The sequence below is a fragment of the Protopterus annectens genome, chromosome 13.part0, assembly GCF_019279795.1.
Source record: "Protopterus annectens isolate FY-2018-M chromosome 13.part0, PAN1.0, whole genome shotgun sequence".
NCBI lineage: Eukaryota > Metazoa > Chordata > Ceratodontiformes > Protopteridae > Protopterus > Protopterus annectens.
This window is the reverse complement of record NC_056747.1, coordinates 1,151,562,100-1,151,587,484: the sequence shown is the minus strand read 5'-3', so window position 1 is coordinate 1,151,587,484 and position 25,385 is coordinate 1,151,562,100. Positions and strand designations below refer to the sequence as shown.

The following is a 25,385-nucleotide window of genomic DNA, read 5'->3' as shown; positions in this document are numbered from 1 at the left end:
CTTGGACATTTGTTTTACCCCGGTAAATATATAACAACGTCATAAAGAAAATCAGCAAAAATTATCAGCCAAGTTTCAAGTTTCCCAGTATCAGTTTTATTCTCTGTACCTTTTGTAACTTCATATGTATGTTATGTGCCAGTTATGTGCTTAATGTTAAGCTGCTGTTTTAAAAAGCTGTGAATAAGTATAAAATAACTATGGTATAAATAGTTATTTTTGTAAAATGCTACACAGGCTTTCCTAGTTTTGAGAAAAGTCTACAGTTCTAAAAATAAAACATTAATTTCAAAATTACTTTGTCTTTCTGAACTGAAGTGCAGTAGAAAAGTATCAGAGCACAAATGTTTGGGGCAGAATTTCAGCTTTTCGGGGCATTCTGTATCAAGGGGCTGAAACTACTGTTCCACTTTCCCAGCAGCAGACCAGATGCTGAATTGTGACAGTCAAGGCAATTACTGTGCTCCTTCATTCTACCCACACCAAACCCCTCCCCCTTGCTTCTGAACTCAAATTGTCTGGAGCTTCAGTGTTACATATTTATTTATTTATGGGGGGGGGGGCTGGGCTAAGAAAAATCCTGTTCTTTAAGTAGCTGATGTGTAACTGGCATCCAGTTGTTATCCTGCCGTCTCTCTCTCTTCTGTGGTGTTTCTATGTAAACGGAAACAGTAGGATGTATTACATTCACTGTGGGTTGATGTAACTGGACAGGCTTTCTTGGCAAAGGAACTGAAGTTACCAAATCCTTGGAAGTACATCACATTTAACCAGGATCCTTTGAACTGTTTGTGGTGCCCCCTCAAAGGCATCTCAAAACACTCTGACTTATTGCCCTTCTCTGCTGCTTCATACACCACATGCTTCATTATAATGTATGTATGTTCAGCACAAATCAGAGTTTAACAAAAGACTTGTCACATTGCAGTCCAGTTTTGCTTTTCAGATTTTAAAACTGAGTTCTAAAAACTAAAACCTAGTGTTGCATAAAAAGTTATGAGTCCATATTCACAGTTATGGTCATTAATTGTGCTTATATGTAGAGCCGGATTATGGTCAAATGGGGCCCTAGGCAGGGTACTGGACAAGCCCCCCACCAGTCATTCTTGTCTCCCCCCCCCCCCCAGTTACCATAAATACTGTTCAAAACTTTCAGTGTGCATACTGTTTTCTTCTTTACTTTTGAAATAAAGACAGAGTTATGAGTTTATTTTAAAACTTTTAATTTATATATCGTTTGTTCACTAGGTTAGTGCCACTAGGCTAGTGGCCTCTTTACAGGGGAGACCCTTGGAGGTCTTTATACTAAAAGGGGAAATTTGGCCAGGGTATTGGTGAACTCTCCCCTGCTCTTTTCAATAGCTCAGGTGGATGTAAAAGATCTCAGAATACTTACCACTAACACAAGCAGATGGGACTTTGGTTTAACACCTCATCCAAAGGATGACATTCGGGTGTGCAGTACTTCAAAGTGCATTGCAATGTCAGCAATCAATCGACATGGTGTGGGAGTAGAACTCACAGCATTCTGCACCAAAAAGGCGAGTATGCTACCTGTTGCACTACTAACACTGTTTACAAACTTTATAGCGCAAACAGTAATCACCATTTGGTAAGCAAATCAGTTGAGCAACAGTAAATTTATTTTCCTTTGAAACTCACGTATACTGAAATTGCATTGAAGCTCACATTCATTGAAAAGGCACCCAGGCAGTGGTAGGTTAAGTATACCTTGGTACCTTTGCTGTTTTGTACTTTTGAAGATTTTTTTTTCCATTAATCAGTGAAACAAAACGTATGAACCAAGAAATGACAAAATACCCATTTTGGAATTTTTCAACCAACTATAATGAGTAACTGCAATCTAAGGGTCATATCTCTCAAGTGTCTTGATTTTCACCTGATATTTTTGTGTGTTCCTTATAAAATTTGTGTTTTCCTGGCAAATCTTTGTGGACTGAAGTCACTAAATAATGACAGACATTTGAGTTTTAAATTTCATATCCTTCAGAAAATGCATGATAAAGCAAAGCCTGTTATTCTATCAACTTTCTAAGTTTATAAGAGCAATATTTAAAACCTGCCCCTGTTTTTAGGTCTTTGTCCCCCCATTATTTTTGGCCTTGTCCAAATGTCTTGCATTGAAAGGCATATGCATTCATATAGGAGATTAGGGGTCTTGTTCCCTGCAGCCACAGTACTAGGATTGAGCCTGAGTAAGTTAATACATTAATTATCTAAGCAGCGCTCTCTAATTAGGGTATTTTACACACACACACACACACACACACACACACACACACACACACACACACACACACACACACACACACATCTTTCTGCTGAAGTTCTTTGTGCTTCAGTGTTGCAGTTCTGACTTATGAAATTTCCTACTTTGGAAGCCCTTGGTCGGCCTGACTACTAGAGAAAAAACTCCCTCCTACCCTGATGTCAGGACAGTTGGATATAAAGGGAGGCAGCCATCACCATGACATCAGTCTTTCTTTCAGTCAGAGCCCGAAGCAGTTGTGCATCCGTTGGTCTGCACCAGAGTGAGAAATTCTTCTGAAGCTAAGTACCCCATTGGGGAACTCTTTTTCTTACTTGTGACTTATGTCAGATAAAGTTAACAACTGTCTCCATTGTAGTAAACAAATCCCACACAGAGACTTTCATACCTTGTGTGTCACTTGCTTAGGCCCAAACCATGACGTCCCAAATTGCCATCTATGTGCTCTTTTCAATACTAGGACTATTAGGCGTAGGGCCGAAATCTTGTCTAACCACCTTAGTCAGCAATCTGCTTTCCATTGTGTGATGGCGGACATTGGTTGTACCAAGGTTGAGCTCCCTACTTGAAAAAAGGAAAAAAAACCCAAACGTAGGGGCTTGAATGACAATGTTTCTCCATCCACCAGTTCCCCAAGTCTCATTATTGCAGAGGAAGGAGAGGTGCCTTTGCAGTCCACTTCTGCGAATGAGGTGGTGGAGCAGGCCTCTGTCGAGATCCTTTTGGAGTCCGACATGCTGTCAGGTCCCTCAACTTCAACTCAAGCCTTGGCATTTAGTTCATCGGTCAGGTTCGGAGTTGCTAAGCAGACCTTGGCTTCCGGCGAAAGATCCTTCACTGACAGTGTCCCTTCGGGGCATCTGCCAACATTGGCTATTTCTTTCAAGGACACTGGCATCAGAGTATCGGACGTGCATAGGCCCAAGGCAAAAGCTACACCTAAAAAGATTTCAACCTCAGTTTCTGTACCTAGGCCTACTCGCTCCCATCCCACAGGTTACCAGTGGGATTTAGTCAGATTGGCCAAGGACCTTATTTCATTGGTCAAAACCAGGCAACCACACCCCCCACACCCCGAATCTTCCCTAGGAAAAAGGATGAGAGACCCTACACTTGAGGCCTTTTCAGAACCCCCTGATTCAGATGAAGATTATTTTCTGGAAGACTGTATCCCTGAAGAAAACCTCTTCCTTACCGCCTTTGAGGATTCTAATTCAGAAGAGGTGTTGCCTTCTGCTTCACCCCCTGAGGACATTGTTTTTGGGGGGACACTGCATGCCACGAGAGAGCTTTTCCAGTGGCAAGCACAGGAGTACCCTTGGCTGTCCCTCCAGTTTTGGAAATGGTAGATATCTTTATGGAGTCATCTCTCTTTCCTCAGCCTCTCATAAACCAGACAGGTTTTACAGGGAACTGGACTCACACAAATTCCTTTTTAAGAACCCCTCTGTTGATCCACAGGTTGTCACCCCAGGCCCGAAAGGAGTTAGGGTCAGTGTGAAGATTGGAGGAAGATGGGCGAAGGCTGCCAGCCTAGTCAAATAGAATTTGATACATAATTCTATCAATTGTATAAATAAATGTAAAGTACAGGTTTGTGTTTTTAAATGAAAGAAAACACTGTAAAATGTGAACTTCAAGATTGTTGCAACATTGCCATCTGCTGTAAGGTAAACCAAGCCAAGCACTTCAAATGTGTCTTTTAAAGTTGAAAAGATCTTATGAATCTCTTTGATGTTTTACAAGTCAGCTCCAGTGAGTCTGGACGAAGGTTTCATGCCATTGTTTTAAGGTTAAAGTTAAGGGCCAGAATTTACATGTGGAAGGTGCTTTATTGCTCTGGTTTCTGCTAGAGTGTATATGTGAAATGTCTTTTATTGTTGTAGTCTCCTGAGCAGGTGTTAGCTTGCTAAATAATGCAGTTTGTGTCCTGGGAACTTCAGACCAAGTGTCAACATGATGTAATTTGGGAGGGCCTTAGAGAGCTGTTGGTTAGTGTTTAAAAACTATTGTTGAGGGAGAGACTAAGAAGCATTTTGGTCTTGGACATCTAACTCGACACTGCTTATGCTTTATGTATGTAAGTAAGATTATAGCACTGTGATTTCTCTTAGGCATAGTTAAACTTAGAAGATAGTATTTTTCTTTGAAATCAGATCTTTCCTACGATATTGTTTTAAATTTCTGTGTGATCTCTGAACTTGAGTAACATTGTACTGTAGTAGTTTTGTCTTGTGCTTTAATTAGTTATTATTAAATATTTTAAAACCTTTACCTGTGGCTGGTTTATGTAGAGATAATTTAACCTCTAAGGTACATTACATATTTACAGATTTTACTGTCTATAAGTCACTCCAAATTAAGCCTTGACTGTTTAGTCATACTACTATTGGATTATAATATTGCACAGTAATAATTGGACACCCTTTTAAGGGCCTTTTAGTAGCTGATAATTATTAGCTGGGTGGTGGCAGGAATTACTACCGTACGGTCTGGGTAAGAGGGGCACAGCTGGAGAACCTCTGCCAGCCTTTTCCCAGGAGGGTCTGTGTGGTTGTATAACCTCTTTTCAAAGTGTGTGTGTGTGGTATGTCAGCCACTTGGGCAGGGACACGAAGCACTGGTTGGACAGAGAGGGTACTGAAGGTTTTAGCTTGCCCAGCTAGGCTGGGACCTGGACCCTATTGCTGTGCCAGTAGGGAGTCTTATTGGGGACCTGGTGAGCAAGGGAGCAACCAGCCCCAGACCGACTGTGATCTCATAGGTTCATAGGTAGGTACTAGGCTATTAGCCCTAGGGCCTATATAAGCCTAGCCAAATGGTACCCTGGCTTTTGCCACCCAAGAAAATTGTTTATAGGTTCATAGGTAGGTAGTAGGCTATTGGCCCTAGGTCTGTGTGCATTTAATTACTTTATTGTGTGTATTAGTTATCCTTTCCTCTTCTAGGAGACGACCTCCCTGGTGTTAGTGGTGAGGATTGAGGCTCCTTGATTGCTGGGCCAGGGCACTGTCGTCACAGCCAGTACTTCAGAAAACCTACTACCTAGGGACAAAGAAAGCAGGGCCCTTAGCAGATTTGGAAAGAAGGTTTACACTTCATCTATCCTGACCATGAGGGCCTGCAATTGCCAATTTCATATGATAAATACCAACAGAGTATTTTGGAAAAAATGAAGCAAAGGATTTCCTTGCTGGAGGACAAGAGCACCTCCAATGAACTGCTGGATCTCTGCTATTCCAGTGCCCAGGTAGCTAGGCACTCCTAGCACTGCAGATATGATACCCTGGAGGCATCTTCCCCAGCAACTGTCTCTGGTTCAGTCATCAGAAAACATGCTTGGTTTAGGGAACAGACATTACCAGAGCATGTCAAGTCCAAGCTGCTAGATGCACCCCTGGATAAGGACACTGTTTTTGGACCAAAGGCTGAGTCTGTGTTAAAAACGATGGAGGATAAAGCAAATCCATGGAAACGGACAAGGGCTTCCTCCAAGTCCAGCCTCCTAGGTTCAGTAGGAATTTTCCCACTAAGCATTAGTCCTTTCCCTCCCAAACAAAACCCAGTCAAAGGAAGCTCTGAAGGGAAAGGTCTCACAGGCAGTAACAGCAATCGCAGAGGGCAAGGCAGTAGTCCTCAGGAACACCCAGGCCAGGGAGTTCTAGGCCACAGGGCCCTAGCAGAGATCAGCAGTGACTCCCCACACTCCCTACTACCCACCCTCCTCCACCCACAACCCCAGACAAGATAGGTATAAGATTAGGAAGAAGACTTTCCCTAGTCAAGGAAAATTGGGCCCTCATCACCTCCAACAAGTGGGTTCTGGAAGTAATCTCAAACGGTTACAAACTCACTTTCAGAGAACCATTAAGATTCTCAGGCTACTCCAATGTCCCACAAAACCAAATGGCAAAGGCCATTTTTCAGATTCACAGCCTATGCTCTCGGGGCTTTGTGGAACCAGTACCAGACCACCAGATAAGAAAAGGTTTTTACTCCAGGCTATTCCTGGTCCCTAGAAAAGAAGTCTCTTGGTGCCCTATGCTGGGTCTATCCATTCTTAATCTGTCTCTCGTAGTCCCAAAATTCAAAATGCTTGCTCTTCAAAAGCTTTTTTCCATGATCACTCCTTAGGCTGTAATGGTTACCTCGAACCTGAAAGATGCCTACTTGCTCATCCCTATAAAAAATCCTGCAGATGTTTTCTTCACTGCAGAGCAGGTTCCAGTCATTTTCAGTTCTCTGCACTTCCCTTTGGCTTGTCTACTGCTCCCAGCATCTTCACCAAATGTCTGGCCCTGTGATTGCCTTCTGCAGAACAAGAGTTATCCAAATTTACCCTTATTTGGATGATTGCCTCATTTAGGCCACAAGTCAGTCCAAGCTTCTCAAGGATCTGAGAGCCTTCACCCAGACTCTACTTTGTTCTCTAGGGTTCACCATGAACCTCAGCAAATACAGCACAAACCCTTCCACCAGGATAGTTTTCCTGGGGGCTCTGCTGGATTCCTCTCTCCAGAAGGCCTACCTCCCCCCAGACAAGCTTTCTTCCTAACCCAGTACTTCCAGGACATTATGCAGAGGCAATGCCTTTCAGCCAGGAAATGCCTCTGAGCACTGGGCTGCATTTCGTCTTGTATACTAATGATCCCTCTGGCCGGGCTACACATGAGGAAGCTTCACTGGTATCTCAAGAATCTTTGGTGACAGCACTCACAGTCCCTGGAGACATAAATCTACCTAATTCACTGCCTCAGGGAGGAATTGGCTTGGTGGGCACAAGCATGTGCACAGAACCAGGGTCTCCCCTTCAGGTTCATCCCTCAGGGTCAAACCTTAACCATGGATGCATCAGGCACAGCCTGGGGAACCTATTTCCAGCACCTCTTATCCCAGGACAAATGGGAAGAGCAGTTCAGACACAAGCACATAAATTGGAAGGAATTGATGGCAATACAGAAGGGCATGTTGGCCTTCAAGGATCACTGGAAACCAGGGGTTCTACTTATGAAAACAGACAACACAACAGTCATGCGGTACATAAACAAGGGGGCACCCACTCCTGCCCTCTTTGCTGGCTGGCAGTGCAGATCTGGGAGACAGCCAATGCTATGGGATTGCACCTGATGACTCGGTACCTTCCTGGGGCTCAGAACACTCTAGCAGACTGCCTCATCAGACACTTAATGGATCCCCACAAGTGGCAGCTGCATCAGGAAACATTTCTCAGCATAGTCCAGAAAAGGGATCCCCTCAAATAGACCTCTTGCCACCGACGAAACCGCTCAGTTAAAAATATTTTGTTCCAGGAGCAAACTTCACACAGCTTGGAGAATAGATGCCATCTCCTTCCTCTGAAGCCATCTGTTTCTTTATGCATTTCCTCCCCTGCCTCTCCTTCCAAAGGTCCTCCTAAGAGAATCAGGGAAGAATGAGCAAACGTCATCCTGATAGCTCCAGAAGGTCCAGGCAGCACTAATACTCCCTGCTACAGAATTTAACTAAAGAAAATCCCTGGCATTTATCCCAGAGAGTGGATCTGCTGACTAAGCCAAAGGGAAAGTTTGTGCACCCCAACCTGCAGACTCAAACTCTCTGCCTGGATAATTCATTATATTTCTACCCTGAACAATCCCCGAGTAGTCAGGTGCTTAATTTAGAAGACCAAGTACTAGGAAACTATACTGTAGAAAAGCTCTAGTTGCTGTCAGCAACAAAGCTTCAACCCTGTCTCTACCAGCATTTCAGCCATTTTGGAGTACCTGACTATCTTGGTGGACAAAGGCCTATCCTTTTCATCCATTAGATACATGCTTCTGCCATTTCACCCCACATGCCTACTCTTCCTCCTATTTTTTCCCACCCCTGATGAAACACTTCGTTAGGGGAGTGCTGTACATCAGACCTCCCAGGAGTCAACCCACCCCTCCTTGGGACCTCAGCTTTTTTCTTGAAAAATTAATTTTACCCCTCTTTCAACCAGCTGCATCAGCTGATTCAAAATTCTTGCTCTGAAAGACTGCCCTTTTACTGACTATCAACTCAACTAGGAGGGTCTCTGAGTTGCAAGCCCTCATGGCAGTGGAACCCCTTCTTATCTTCCACCCAGACAGAATTTCACTCAGAAGTAATCCTTCCTTTATGCCCAAGGTGGTCACGGACACATTTCTGAACCAAGCCATACATTTGCCTACCTTCTTCCCTAAGCCACAGAACCAAGGGGAAAGAATCCTTCACTCCTGGGATGTACAAAGGCAACGTTGGTACTACCTTGACATGACTAAAGGTTTTAGAAAATCAAAGCAACTGTTTGTTTCCTTTGCCTAGGGCTCTGAAGGAAACCCATCTCCAAGCAGATCCCCCACTGTATTTCCTTTTGCTACAATTGCAACAGCAAAAAGCCCACTGAATCTGTTAGGACCATTTAGTTTATTTATTTATTTATTTATTTATTTATACAACATTTATTGACTGGGATAGTCTAACTCAGCTGTTTCCCTTTTTCAGTAGAGACATTGGAAGAAAAGCTTCACAATTATACACAAAAAAATACAATAGTTTCTAATAGAATATGCAGTCGTTTGCATCACAAGGTTAGAGAAATGCATTAGTTACTTCTAGGTGAGTTCAGATAGACAATTAAAAGCAGTTAGACAACAATGTTTGCATGATAGTTTCAATATACTCAGCAGAAGAATGGATGTTAAAACTGTACTTGTATACAGGCAGTATGGGGTACCATGAGAGCATTTTGCTAAATAGTACTATTTTAAATGTTATATGTACCGTATTAGGGCCACTTCTGCCTCCACTGCTTTCATAAGGGGAGTACCTGCCAAAGACATTCCTGAAGCAGCTTCCTGGTCATCGGTGCATATGTTTACCAAACACTACCTGCTGTCAGCCTTCTCCAAGTCCAGAGCAGGATTTGCCACTGCTGTCTTGCAGGACATCCTCTCTTCCCATTAAGGCACCTTCCATCCTCATCTCAGATTTGGGAATCATCCCATAAGTGAGGACTGCAACAATGAAGCACATGGAGTATAGCGCAGTTGCGTATACTTACCATAAATGTAGATGTTGAGTGTATTCACTGTTGGTCTTCTTTCCCTCCCTCCATTCCCATTATTCTCCTTACAATAACAGATTTTTCTCTGTCATCCTCTTTCAGAGGACCCTCTGCAGGTCCCCTTCCTCTTATCTGGTCCTTTGCTTAAGATTCATCTGTGGGGTTCCTACCTTCTGTGGGCAAGAAAAAACTGATGTCATAGCGCTGGCTGGCTCTCTTTATACCCAACCATCCTGACGTCAGAGTAGGGAGTCCTCCAGCTCAGGGAGGATGGAGTTTTTTACTGTAGTAGTCAGGCCAACCAAGGGCTTCTGAAGCAGGAAACCCATAAGTCAGGAATGCAACAGTGAATACACTAAAGAATCTACATTTATTTTATGTGTACACAACTATACTTTCCACTCCACTCATAAAATCTTCTTTAGTAGTTCAGAAGAACACCCTACCTGAAAGTTTCCTTTGGCTTATCAATTCAGATGTTTCTGTTTTTTTTTGCTCCACAGTTCAAAACCATGGCTGGTGTAAGTTCATCCATAATGCTGTCTGCTACTCCTCCAGTGGAAATCAAATCTCATTTGCTCTTACTGTTTTTGGGTGCGTCTTAAAGCGGACACATGCAGTTGCCTCAGGTCATCTAGCACTGGATCTGGCTGTGCTTGTATGACATGTTTTTATCTTTAAGTTTAATAATCTACAACTGTTTTCTTGTTGATTATAATTTATATACTCGCCTGTGTGGTTACCAGTGTATGGATAGTGTAGTGCTTTGGTAATGGACCAGATCATATCAGAAAAAAGGTTATTTATGATCAGTACATCCACCCAGTTATTATATATGTATGTATGTATGTACTTATGTAACATTGTTCTTTTTGAATGACTTGTCTTCTTTGCTCAGTGCAGTGTTCTTTGACAGACATTCCTGTTTCTGTAAGTATACACCTGCCAATAACATTCCACGATAACCTGAAGGCTCGCTAAAGTGTTATCAGAACTGATTTGTGCAGTAGTACTGCAAGCATCTGTTGCAGGCCTTTCCCAACTAGTGCAATATATGGCACTTGCCTTACAGACATATGGCCTTGTAGATAACCTTTTGAGAAAAGTCATCATATGTTACTGTTTTCACTTTTCTTTTGCCGTCATTAACACATTGTAGAAATACACGAGCATTGGACAATTTATATGTTTCATCATCAGTAGCTCCTGAAAGAACCACTTATGAGCTGGACTGGAGTAAATTATGACATCGTCATTTTTATACCATCCCCCTCCATTCAATAATAAGAGTAATTTGAATGCCTTTATCCCTCCAAATGGTAACTGTCTTAGAGACATAGGTGTGCTTTCATCCCAGTGCCTCTGCGACCATCTGCTAACCATAAAACGTGCAACACTCAGAATGTAGCCTAGTCTCATTTATTATATCATTCTTAAAATGCCCAATGTGGGTCAGTCTGCCAGCACAGCATGAGACTTTATTTCTTTATTTGTTAACTGGGGAGGAACACTGATCCACATGGACCTGTTTCTATACTCATCCCATGAGTGCTGTCTCATTAAGTGACTTGTCTAGAGTCACACTGCAGTCAAATGGAAGCTGTGGGAATCGAACCTTACTACAAGAAATACCTTGTTAATAGCTCTTAGCCTTAATCCAGTGTGTTAAGTGCTAGACAGCGTATTACTGTTATACCAGTGTTCTGCATTAAAGAAACCCTGTAGCCTTAAAAAGGTTAGGACCCACGTGATACCACTTGCTATCTTTAGAAGAGGATGAGGCATTTGCCCACTGCACTCTCTGTAGAGTAGAGTAATGGCTGAAAGTAAGAAATAGCACATAATGTGACGTTGTGGTATTAGTGGCATGTACCTGGTTAAGAAACGTTCCAAAAACTGCCTTCAGATAGGTGTGGGTCCTTAATCCCATACTGACAGTGTCTTGTGTAGTAAGAATACAGGACTGTGATGTGGAGGCCAAAAAGTGAAATAAAATATATTTGCATACATGAAAAACAGAAACAGTGGAAGGAACCTTAGTGTTTGTGTTCTGTCCATTATTGTAGTTCACATATTGCATGTCCAGTGAGAAATAATACAAAACTTCTGAAGTTTCTTTTAATGACAAAAATAGAACCAAGACATGGCGGAGTATATGCCTGCACATGTGTAATACGGGTCATCACTATCTTTGCAATTGTTGCTAAGCCTTTGGCTATTCTAGGATTTTGGCAAAAATTTGGAAAGTTCTAGTGCCATGGTTGAATCATGCAATGTTTTTAATGCATTCTTTGAATACCAAGGCAAAGGCAAACACTCCATCTTCAAAAATGAATAACAATATCAGAAGCATAAAGTACAGAAAGAACATACAACTGTAACCCATAGACTGCTCATGTTATGGAATAGACTTCCCGTACATGTCAAGCAGAGCACCTCACTGGCCCTCTTCAAGAGAAATCTTGATGAGTGGATGGGAAATAGAAAATTCACCCCAGGGATCACTCCAGTGGCTCTACTTGACAGAGGCACTAGGAACTAAGGTCGGGTGGCACGATGCCAGTGTAATCCTATGAACTTATAAAGCACTTTGGTCCCCAGTGTGCATGTTTACTGTATTGCTGTTGATTGTTGTGTACCCTAGTAGCACTTAGTTTATTTTGTAGCACTGAAGTCCTCTGGCGAATAGTTATATGTTCTGTCTGTACTTTATGCTTCTGATATTCTTATTCATTGCTGAAGTTGGAGTGTTTGCCTTTGCCTTTCTATTCAAAGAACGTATTAAAAACATGGCATGATTCAACCATGAGAATCCATCTGGAAAAGTATACATATGAAGCTGCTAGATTATCTAGTTTTGTAAAGGATAGAATGCATTTATGATGAAAGTTTAGTGTTGTATCAGTTTCAGTGGTTCTGTGTTCTAGTCACACATTGTCCTAAAACTGCTGCATAACATTCCAGGAACCAGTGTGTGATGGATACAGTGTGACAAACACCGTCATAGTCACAGAGGACACAGTTTCCCAATACCAACTGCATCTGTCAACTTTTAATCTATAGAAACAAGTAGAATTTTAGCAGAAGTTATTGTACCATGACTGGTCTGGATACATTGTGCTACAGTGTTCATTCATATACAGTGAAGCTGAAGGGTGGCGATCTAAAGGTGATTTTTTTTATTAATTTAGTTGTTCATTATTTATTTGTTTGATCTGTGAAAGTACGTGTGTGTATTTCTTTTCCTAGGAAAAGTACAGAACTTTCACTGATTGAAAAAAGTCAGCAATAACATGAGTGTGGCATGATTGTCTCTTAAACCTGATATTGTAAAAAAGAAATATATGTCAATAAACCTAATAAGTTATATTTTTTAGTTACTAACCAAGGTTTTGAGGAGTTTGATAGGCTACAGATTAATGCATCCATATTTGCATAGCTCTTGTATGCATGTGATAAAGTGTGAGTGTTTCAAATTCAAGCTATGTTCTTTATGAAAAGTACAATGTTTTGTGATAACAAGAAATTACATTTTATGCTAAATATTTTCTTGTAAAGCATGTGACTAGGATTCAGAGAATCAGCACTTAGTACAAAGCAAAAGTGCTGCACTGAGACCAGGAATTAAAACTCCAAGGTGCATAATGAAGGATCTTTTCTGTTTTTATTATAATAAACACATTTTCTTATTGAATAGTCTCTGCTTGAGGGATAAGTGCATCACCAACTTTAGACTGATGTCCTGCCAGTGTATGGGTGTCACCTACATTGTCCTGCCCATAGTAAGTCTCTTGCCAACACTGCTCATCTACTACTCATGGTTAGTCGCTGACATTGGTTAGGTGTGCTGACTGAATTGAATGCCTGCTATCAGTGCCTGGACTACAGCCATACTGGTTGATAACATTTCTTGTTGCCCACATTGTCCACCCATAGATTGAGGTGACCATGTTGTTGCATTGGCACTTCCTGTGATAAGTATGTCATCAGCTGCCCCTGCTTTGTACAACCCAATCAGTGTTTGTGGAAGGCAGTAGGATCACTGTAATCAGTGGCAGCCTTGCCACAGTGTATCAATATATATGCTGCACACATTGTATCATGCAGCTTGCCATGGTTGCGTATGTCTTTCTACTGTGGAGTAAAACATTGTACTCACCGATAAACACATTTGTACTGCAATTCTGTAATGTATCCTAACTCTGGCTAATCATGGGTGCATGGCACAGGACCTGCATGTAACATCTTGTTAAGGAGATGGTAGATGCGCATTGTATTACCTTGAGCATGTATACTGTTGCAGCTAGGGCAAAGCTACAACCCCTGTACAGCGTACTACTGTGTGCTTGGAGCACATCTCTGAGCAACATATGGATTTGTATTGTGGCACTGCATGGTTTAACTATGAGCAAGCTGGCAGAATAATATTATAGTGTTACAAAACGTCTTTGAGCACCATAGGTGACCAATGTTGATGACTTACTATGGTTTACAGACCAAACAATTTCAGTAACAGACTTTCAATGGGTTGTGTGACTGAGCAGTGCTGATGACACATACGTGGTGATCACTACTTTCAGTGTGACAGAATGTGACAGAATACCGTTTGCAGTATATGCACCTTCTTTGCTATCATGTATGTTGTACTGTTGTCAGTTTTATTCCTACTGCAGATGTCTGCCATGCTGTTTTATATCTAAACAGTATTGCCATAACTTTTTTTTGCTCCCTTCAGAACCTTGCTCATTGGCTTCCCTGCCAACGCCATATTGGCCCATTCATTCCAGGGCCATGGGGCCTGAGCACTCCTGGGCTGGGCTAGAGCGCTATAGACCATTTGGCCCACTGGAGAATTTCCAGTCAGCCCTCCATCCTCAGCGAGAGTCAAGTGGAAGGGAGTGGACCACATTGCTGGTTCTGGAGACAGTATACCTTCCCCTCATTAAGAGTACCTCCATCAGAGGCTCTGCCAAACCTATTATTGCAGTCCCCTGAGGGGGAAGAATGCCTAATGCTAAGCACCATGGCTGCGTAGGCTTGGCTGAGTTTGTCTTCACTGGGGTAACACTGGGTGCTCCTGCCAGGTGTTACCCTGTGTTGTGAGCCTAGCTACCTCCCCGCCATGATGTGGGAGCTGGCAGTAACCAGATATTACTCCCGGGCTAATTGTGAAAAAGATCCATGGAGATCACTGATGTGCCCTGGTAAACAAATACAATCAAGCAAACAAATAAATAAATTAAAATAAATGTCGCCACAGTTGTTAGTATGACACCGAATATCCACTAAGGTTTAAGTGTGGTGCAGACTGCAGCACGCTTAACAGTACCAGAGTCAGCACCATTTCCCCTATCAGAAGTCCAAGCTGCGATTGTATGAGTTCTTACACCTTGAAAAAATTAACAGTGAATTCTGATATTCAGTGTTATGCTTTTCATACTATCTCACCTCATTTTACCTGACACCCTTCAGTTTATATACGCCCAATACATTTCATACCACCACACCATACCTGATACCCTTCAGTTTATATAGTTCTAATACTTTTCATACCACCACACCATACCTGATACCCTTCAGTTTATATAGTCCTAAAACTTTTAATACCACCACACCTTACCCGATACCCTTCAGTTTATATACTCCTAATTCTTTTCATACCACCACACCATACCTGATACCCTTCAGTTTATATAGTCCTAATACTTTTCATACCACCACACCATACCTGATACCCTTCAGTTTATCTACTCCTAATACTTTTCATACCACCACACCTTACCCAATGCCCTTCAGTTTATATACTCCTAATACTTTTCATACCACCACATCATACCCAATACCCTTCAGTTTATATACTCCTAATACTTTTTATCCCACCATACCATACCTGATACCCTTCAATTTATATACTCCTAATACTTTTCATACCACCACACCATACCAGATACCCTTCAGTTTACATACTCCTAATACTTTTCATACCACCACACCATACCTGATACCCTTCAGTTTATATACGCCTAATACTTTTCATACCACCACACCATACCCGATACCCTTCAGTTTATATACTCCTAATACTTTTCATACCACCACAACATACCTGATACCCTTCAGTTTATATACTCCTAATGCTTTTCATACCACCACGCCATACCTGATACCCTTCAATTTATCTACTCCTAATACTTTTCATACCACCACACCATACCTGATACCCTTCAGTTTATCTACTCCTAATACTTTTCATACCACCACACCTTATCCAATACCCTTCAGTTTATCTACTCCTAATACTTTTCATACCACCACACCTTACTCGATACCCTTCAGCTTATTTAGTCCTAATACATTTCATATCACCACACCATACCTGATACCCTTCAGTTTATATAGTCCTAATACTTTTCATACCACCACACCTTACCCAATACCCTTCAGTTTATATACTCCTAATACTTCTCATACCACCACACCTTACCCGTTACCCTTCCGTTTATATAGTCCTACTACATTGCATATCACCACACCATACCTGATACCCTTCAGTTTATATAGTCCTAATACTTTTCATAGGTTCATAGGTTCATACTAGGCTATCTACCCTAGGGCATTTATAAGCCTAGCCAGAGTGTGTTTGGCTTTCGCCACACATTTTAAATGAATTTTGCTATGCCCTTTTTTGAGGTTAGTATACTGTGCCTCTGTCTAACAGTGACACAGAAGTGATACCCAGGGTAAACCTACTATCTCCCATCCACTCATCAAGATTCCTCTTGAAGAGAGGCAATGAGGGACTCTGCCTAACCTGGACTGGGATTTTATTCCAGAGTGAAGGGAGCCTCTTGGTTATGAATCTGTCCCTCTAGCATGTCCTATTTATTTCAGTGCTGAGGTTCAAGTCTCTCGAGCACGTAGCTCGATGGGATTTGGATTTTCTGAGGTGCAGCATGTCCATTAATTCCGGGTTGGACATGGCTTTATACGTCAGGCACAGATCACCTCTGAGCAGGCGGTATGCCACTGAGTAGAGCTGGAGTTTCTTTAACCGGGCAGCATATGGCATCTGTTTGAGCCCTTTGATCCTCTTGGTGAGGTACTTTTGGGGTCTTTCCAGTTGCTGCAGGTGTCTGGTAAGGTACATCCCAAAAGGGGCATTGTACTCAATTATGGACCTGATGAGGGATGAGTAAAGAGGCACAATGACCTCCCCTGATCTAGATGTGAATCCCTTCATGATTAGGTGGGCTATATAAAATGTTTTTCTAACCACTTTGGCCACGTGGTTGTCAAATGAGAGATTGCTATCAACTTGGGTCCCCAGGTCCCTAATTACTTCTCCCGTACTTAATGGATTACCACCTATGTGGTAATTTGTGGGCGCTTTGTTTTTGCCAAACGGGATGACTATACACTTTTTGGCATTTAGCTTGAGGCCATGGCTCTGGCACCAGTTGTCTGTTTCTATGAGGCCCTTTTGTAGGATGCTTGTGTCGGCTGGAGAGTCGATTATGGTGCCCAGTTTGCAGTCATCTGCGAAATTGGTCAGCCACAGTCCTTCCATGTTAGCCTGTACCTCCGAGAAATATATACAGAACAAGAGAGGTCCCAGGACTGAGCCTTGTGGGACGCCACTTGTAAATGGTTTGTAGTCTGACATGGCTCCAGCAATTCTAACCATGTGGGTTCTGTCCTTGAGCCAGTTTGCAACCCATCTAGTGACATGGGGGTTTATATTTAAGCTGGTGAGCTTATCTATAATGCCCGAGTGGGGTATTGTATCGAAGGCCTTTGCAAGGTCCAGGTAGGCTGTGTGGACCACCTTCCCCTCGTCAATGGCCTTGGTGACTGTTTCAAAGAAATCGACCAGGTTTAAGAGGCAGGATCTGCCCTTAACAAAGCCGAACTGGGTAGGATCCAGTGTCTGTAGGTCCCCAATATCTTTATTTATGAGGTCCATGATGATCCTTTCCATAGCTTTGCAGACCAAGCTAGTCAAGCTTATGGGGCGATAGTTTCCAGGATCCGTTGAGGCACCACCTTTGTGGAGAGGGACCACTGTTGCTGTATGCCACTCTTTGGGTACATATCCTGTAGTAAGGCTGAGATTGAACAGTAGTTTTATGTTTGGGTTTAGTTCTTCTTGGAGTTCATGTAGGACGCAGCCTGGGACACCGTCTGGTCCCATTGATGCTGTGTTTTTTCTTTGGAGAGGGCGGCTCTTACCTGAGCATCTGAGATGTCAGGGGGGCAGCACTCTGCTGGGATAGATATTTGCCCTTTTGGTGGGGAAGGGGGGGGGAGAAGTTTGCACCAAACCTGTCAGCTAGGATGTTGGCAATGTCTGTGGGTTCGGTGTATTTTTTGTCATTTTGGACTAATTCTGAGCATATCTGGGAATTCCCACCCAGGTTCCTAACATAACTAAAGAAAGCCTTGTGATTATCCTTAGTGTCCTGTGCAATGTTTCTCTCGAAGCTGGCCTTAGACGATTTTATGAGTGCCTGTAGTTTTTTGCTAATACTGATCAGAGATGCTTTCCCTTTTTGGGATTTTGCTCTATCATGTAGTAGCTTCCTCCTTCTATTGTATAGTTTATTTATGGCTGGGGTCCACCAGACAGGACGCCTAACTTTGGAGGATTGGGTCTTGGTTTTATTTGGGATTGCATGATCCATGCATTCCTGAAGGTGTTCATAGAATGCATTTATAAAGGATTCTGTGGTCTGTACCGTATTTTCCACAGGCCCGGGAGCTTTGAAGGATTCCACCTCGGTTTTGAGGAGTGTGAAATTTGCTTTAGAGAAGTTTTTCACTGTGGTTTTCTGGGCAAGGACTGGGGTCGGGATGTGAATATCTAGTGAGATTAGTTTATGGTCTGATCTTACCAGTGAGGGATACACTTCTGGTCTGGAGCATAGAGTCCCCATGTTGGTGATGATCAGGTCCAGTATGTTTTCCCCTCTTGTGGGAGTGGCAACAAGTTGTTCCATAGCATTTGAGTTTATAAATTCTAGGAACCTTTGGGCTAGGGTGTTGGAGCTAGAGTAATGCTCCCAGTCTATGTTAGGGTAGTTGAAGTCGCCCAATATAATGGTGTTTGGAGAGACCTTCATATTTTCCAGTGTTCTCAGGAAGGCAGAGTGGGGTTCCTGGGTTTGGGAGGGTGGTCTGTAGCAGGCTATAAACTGGAAGGCAGTTTTACCCACTGTTCGTTGCACATGGATAGTCTCTGATGCTTCGTGCTGTGCCACCAACCTGGAGGTGTGGGCATCTTTGATGAATATTGATACTCCCCCTCCTTTTGTGGTTCGGTCCAAGTTTTGGGGCCGAAAAACATGGTATGAGGTATAACCTCGTAGTGCTGGGGTGCTCTCGGGAGCATTGAACCAGGTTTCCGTTACTGCACAGATATCTATGTTCTCCATGCTAAGGAGAGTTTTGAGTGCATGCATCTTGAGGTTTAGACTTCTGGTGTTGAGTAGCATTACTCTTAGTTTCTTATCACTTGTGATACCTATGGAGGTGGGTTTGTCTTTTGAGCCTTGCCTAAAAAAGGCACTATGGGGGTGGAAAGAGCCTTTGCCAATATCCGAAAGCCCAGGGGTGACAGGTGCAAGCCGTCCCTAGCGAAGCATCGTGGCTTGTCGAGCATGTCATCCCAGGCAGACAAGCATTGGATCCCCCTTTGAATGACACCAATACGCCAATTGTTGAAATTGATCATCTTGTCTTCATATTGTGGCATCATTCTTGGTGAGAGTAAGATGCTACTCAAGGTCAGGGTCATACCGGCCTGGGCTACATCCTCAGAGAGCTCCTCTATGTCTCTTTTCATGTAGTCCAGGGAGGTACGTCTCAGGTCATTCACACCAGCATGTACAATGACTGAGTCATATTTGTACTTGCCTTGGAGTGACCTGAGTGCTTGTGTTATGTTGCGGATCCTAGCGCCCGACAGGCAGCTCACCGTGACCTTCTCCTTGTTCAGCCTGGTGAGCGGGACGTCAGTGTGCCTGACGATAGAGTCACCTATTACAAGTGTATCAGGTGTGTTGTTTAGCCTTAAGAGCTGTGACTGTTCGGCACACTGGCTTTGTGAGCTATGTGTTGCACGTGTTTTGTTTTGGGGTAGCGGTTGCTTGGGTGTCTGCTTTGGAGGTCTCTACTGCTTAGGCTGCTTTTCATACCACCATACCATACGTGATACCCTTCGGTTTATATACGCCTAATACTTTTCATACCACCACACCATACCTGATACCCTTCAGTTTATATAGTCCTAATAGTTTTCATACCACCACACCATACCCGATACCCTTCAATTTATATACTCCTAATACTTTTCATACCACCACACTATACCTGATACCCTTCAGTTTATATACTCCTAATACTTTTCATACCACCACACCATACCTGATACCCTTCAGTTTATATAGTCCTAATACTTTTCATACCACCACACCATACCCGATACCCTTCAGTTTATATTGTCCTAATACTTTTCATACCACCACATCATACCTGATACCCTTCAGTTTATATAGTCGTAATACTTTTCATACCACCACACCATACCTAATGCCCTTCATTTTATATACCCCCCACCATACTCTAAACCTCTTAGCACAAGAAATCTGGACAAAGCCAAAACTGGGGACACATTTCAAATATATCTTTTATAAACTTACAAAGTTAATAGAATAAAAGTTTTTTGTGTTTGCATGCATTTACTAATGGATATGAAATTTGAAATTGAAATGTCTGTCTTTATTTAGTGACTTCAGTCCTCAATGATTTGCCAGAAAACCAAAAATTTTATGAGGAACTGGTCAAAAATATGAGGCAAAAATCTGGACAGTCTGTGAAAATCTGGACAGTTGAGAGCTATGCCCTCCACACTTTTTGGTATGTGTCATGATACTATTATTGAAAAATGGTTGTTTTACAGCAGTATAAAAACACTGCATTTCTTGTTGGCATTGTAAGATGTTTATTGACAGAGAAGTTGTTGATAATGTACTTGTAATCTGTGTTTGATTTAGGATCCGGGTAAATGACCTCATTGTTGAAGTGGATGGAATAAGTTTGGTTGGAGTAACCCAGAGTTTTGCAGCAACGGTTTTGAGAAACACTAAGGGAACAGTCAGGTAAGAATATGTAACTCTACAGGAGGGTTAAGCTTTTATCTTTTTTATAGTTTAGCTTTTTTACATTACGAAGAAGAAAATAAAATGCTGCTTTGCTTTGGGGTTCATTAAATTTTCATATTTATCAGAAAATGAGATGCAGAATGCAAGGTTAGGTGATCACAAAATTTTAAGGTGTACTATATGCTATTAGATGTCAACAAAACAACACTTTAAAGGGCAAAACGCATCATTTCACTTAAGTACAAATACTCAGCAAAAAACAGTCTTGTACATACTAGATGATTTCTGTCTTTCCTTCTGTCTGGTAGACAGAATGTTCATAAAAGAAAACAGTAATTCACAGTGCAGTTCTTACTTTCAGGTGCATAGAATTTCAGAATTCACAGATGGATTTTGAAATTCATTGCATTAAATGGATCATTGTTATTGTATTATTATATTAAATTAATAATATACAATAATAATATAATATAAGGTATAATTATAATCATTATTATATTAAATGGATAGCATTATGTGCACTGTAAGAAATCTATACAGTAGATAGCTGATTACTTCAATTGTGCGTGAAGACAAATGTAAACACTGACACGTAATTTCTTTTCCTATTGGCTCTTTTCCATTGCAGTATGGTGATTTTGACATTTTTAAGTGTGGCAGACCCTTTGTAATGTTTTTGACTGTAGCTTTAAATAAAATGTGGTAGAATTGCACAGCGGGCAGGTAGAATCATTTGCTTACAGCACTCTCATTCAACAGGTGCATCTGCGACATCATGCCTGGAGAGAGGAGTTTTGAATATAAATGGTCGATGCCGTCCTTACAGCATGTCCATACACATGACAGATGTTTTAATTAAACATTCTTATAAAATGTCTGATTTAATTTAATCAGCTGAAAAGTCTGGAATGGTTCCATATCTGCTCATTAAAAACTAGCTGGTTAGAAACCACATCTGATTTAACCGTGTTTCTTTATGTGGGGGAACAAGTCCCACTATGCATCCCATGGAAAGCATGCTGTCCCCTACATCATCAAATTTAATAGCCCTCATCTCTGAGTTGACTGTATTTTGAGGTAAGACCAAACCCTGAATACAACAGCTTTATTCAATGAATGTACAATGTGAAGTTGTTCAATCTCGCCGTTCATTCATCACTGATGGGTTCGGAGCCGATCCTTGGCTGTGACACGGCCGACTAGCAAGCTCAAGGTCCTCCAGTAGCTCGAGACCCCACCCCTTATCCCAAAATGCACTGCTGGAATTACATCAGATCTAGTTTGCCGCTGCATGGATCTCTTGGTTTCCAGCTTGGCTCGAGACTTTATTGGGAGTTTTTCAACAAGTTATATATATTTTTTTTATATTCCTTTGTTCTATTCTTAGTAGCAGATATACCAGATAGTAGATAGTAGTTTTTGCTGTGTTTATACCCCTTCTTCAGTATTATCTATCTTGCCTTCGGCCTTTTGGCCTTAGGATTAGTGATTAGTCAGTGATCCCTTTTGGGACTGTAGTTTTGGAATCTCTAATTACCGTTTGTAATTATTTGTACAAACCCCAACGATACGAAACGCCACTGAACTCGCTTATCCACTCACAACTGTCAGCCAAAAAACCTTAGTAGGGGTTGAATAAACTTCTACACACAAGATTATAGTGTAAAAGCAGTTTTAATCCACACAAACGTTAAGCGCTTTCACTCACTAAGCGTGAGCTTCCAGCTTACTCTTAGTGAGTGAAAGCGCTTAATGTTTGTGTGGATTAAAACTGCTTTTACACTATAATCTTGTGTGTAGAAGTTTATTCAACCCCTACTAAGGTTTTTTGGCTGACAGTTGTGAGTGGATAAGCGAGTTCAGTGGCGTTTCGTATCGCTGGGGTTTGTACATTTTAGTTAACCAAACGCCTTATTCAGTTTGTAATTATTTAGTTTTAGTGCCCCTTTTGGGCTGTGTGTGTGTTTGTGTGAGTTACTTAGTTTAAAACAGTTCATAGTTAAACACTGTGCTTGAGTTGTGTAATGTCTGAAGATAAGGACAAGCATCCAAAGTATGGGTTTAAAAAATGTCCAGACTGCGGACAGAAAATGTCTGTCACAGATGCACATGTGCAGTGTGTTTACTGCTTGGGTGAGGTACATCTGCAAGAGTCTTGCAACATATGTCATTCCTTTTCCACAGGAGTGTTAGCTGAAAGGAAGAGGAAATTGATTGATAGGGGTATCATTAAACACCCCTTTTCTGAGGCATTGTCTGACCAGGATGGAGCCAGTAAATCATCTAAATCTTCTAAGTCTTCCACTGATTCTAGATCCAAAAAAGGAAGGAGGTCAGAGAGTGTGGTGACTTCGGCTCCACTGCCCTTGGAGCCAACAGTCTGCTCTTTTTGGAACCGGGACATGGCTTTGGAACCGGTGGCCGAAAAACCTCCTTCCATATTGCTCCAGTCGGCTCCATCTGTCCACTCTTCCAGGTCCTCTGTCAGCTTATCTGATCTGGATATGGACCAGCTGGTTCAGCAACTCTTAAAGGCACCATGGCCTAGTTAAATTGCTATCGGCTCAGACACAGCCGTCGGAGCCGAAGACCACTACCTTTGAATTATCTCTTCCTCCTCTGAGCCATATCGGTCCTTCGGAGCCGGAGGAGGCCGACCTGATAATTGTGGATCCCTTGAAGCCGACACCTGCTCCAGTGTCTTCAGCTCCATCTGCTCGGACGTTCTCGGCACCAACCAGGGACTCTAGGAGCTGATATTCTCCTGTTGAGTCTGGGGGGGATAGCCGCACCGACTTGTCGGTGCCGACCCTTCCTCTCGGGGCCTTGGCTGGGGTGAGCTCGGCTCTTACCTTGGGCTCAGAACCCACGGTTTTGGTGCGGGAGGAGATCTTGGTTCCATCGGAGCCATCGACTCCTTCTCATCGGAGCCGAGGTGCATTCGATGCCATGAGGCAAGTGCTGTCTCCCAAGACTTCCTCATCTCGATGTCTGGCCTCTTCTTCCCCTAAAGTGCCTGTGTCTGTTTCTGTTTCCTCTGGTCCTCCCAAGCGTAGAGACCCAGAGCCTCAGGTAGCTCCACAGAGTGCTCCCTGCTCTTCTGAGACCTCTCCAGAAGTTCCCCCTGAAGAGGTTCCCAAGAAGAGATTATGCAAGAGGAGGCATTTGGACTCCACCCAGGAGTCTATTACATCGGTCACCGACCTGGATAAATCAGAAGGGTCCCCTAGATCCCCCTCTGAGGACATCTCCTTTGCGGAGATTCTTGAAATCCTTAGGCAGAGGAGTGATTGACAGTCCAAGAGCCCTACTGAGGGCGAGTCGGTTCTCCTGAACGCGTTTGCGTCTCAACCTTCCACCTCTTGGGTATCTCCGCCCTACGATGAGCTTATGGATCTGGTCTCTCGTAGGGTGTGGGAGTCTCCAGAATCTATGGAACCTGTTCCTAGGAGGCCTAATAAGTTTATTTCAGCCCCTGTGGATAAGTCCTTTTTGACCAAGGGAGTCCCTGTTGATGCCATGGTGGTGGCGGCAGCCACCAAAAAGGAAAATTCTGAGACTTCCTCATCTATCCATCCTCCTAACAGAGAATCTAGGATCATGTATAGATATGGGAAACACATGTTCTGTTCAGCGACTTTCTCACTCAGATCACTGAACTACTTGATACATTTTACCAGACTGCAGAGAGATTAAGGAGTTGGGAGATAATCTTCAGGGTGCTGTAGCTTTGAGTGTATCCGATAAGATTACCACTCAGCTCTCTACCCTCAATTCGATAGTCAACTTGTCCATGCATCTCGTGTCATACGCAGCTGATGGTTCGAGTAGAGCTGTAGGTACAGAAATCGCTCTCCGTAGGCATACCTGGATGCGACTCTGTTCCTTTGCGGAAACCTTCAAGTCTTCTTTTACTAATACCCCATTTGACGGTTCTTCTTTGTTTGGGCCAAAGGTGAAGGAGACTTTGACCAGGTGTGAGCAAGAAGGAAAGACTCTGTCTGCCGTCGGAGTCCATTTTTCCACCCCCACTCAACCCTTTCCCAAATGTCAGAGGGGAGGAAAGTTGTGGTTCCGGAAAGCCCAAGGAGCCCTTCAAGACACATGTGGAGAGCCTCCCTCCAGAGGCAGAGGAGAGGGGGTTTCAATGGAAAACGCCACCCTCATGGCAGAGGGGGTCTGCAGCACCAGGGTGACAGAGATCACTTCTCTGGTCAATCCTACCAGTGCTCCTGAAGGGAGGCCTAGCTGTCCTACTCTGGAGGCAGTCGGGCGTCGCTTATCTTTGTACCCCAAAGCTTGTCTAAATATAACAAATGACAGTTGGGTACAAAGTATAATTTCCAGAGGGTACTTCATACCATTCTCCACCCAGCCTCTTCCCGTCAAAAAAATCCCAGATGTTCCACCCAGTCACATGGCACAATCAGCAATAGAGGTACGCCGATTGCTAGAAAAAAGAGTCATCCAGCCAGTCCCAGCACACCAGATAGTATTCAGAACTTACTCAAGGTTTTTTTTGGTTCCAAAGAAAACAGGGGACTGGAGACCCATTTTGGATCTCAGCAGACTCAACCAATTTGTGAGAAAAGAGAAGTTCTGAACGGTCACGCTACAGTCCATACTCCCCTTGTTGGGGAAGGACAGTTTGATGTGCTCGATCGATCTCAAGGATGCGTACTACCACATTAAGACGGCCAGACCTCCCAGAGATCACTTGCATTTCCAGCTGGGAGCCAATCATTATCAATTCTGAGCTCTGCCCTTTGGTCTCACTACAACCCCCAGAGTGTTCACCAAGTGCATGGCAGTAGTCACGGCTCACCTGAGGCGTCTAGGATTCCTGGTGTTTCCGTATCTAGATGAT

General features: G+C 42.8%; 1 protein-coding gene across 1 annotated transcript in view; it reads left to right on the top strand.

The window, feature by feature from the left end:
* Nucleotides 1–25,385, top strand: part of PPP1R9B (protein phosphatase 1 regulatory subunit 9B) — a 1,137,073-nt gene that overhangs the window by 703,377 nt on the left and 408,311 nt on the right. The window contains exon 4 of the mRNA XM_044055146.1: nucleotides 20,411–20,515. Coding sequence (XP_043911081.1) covers nucleotides 20,411–20,515 — 105 coding nt within the window. The remainder of the gene's footprint in view (nucleotides 1–20,410; nucleotides 20,516–25,385) is intronic.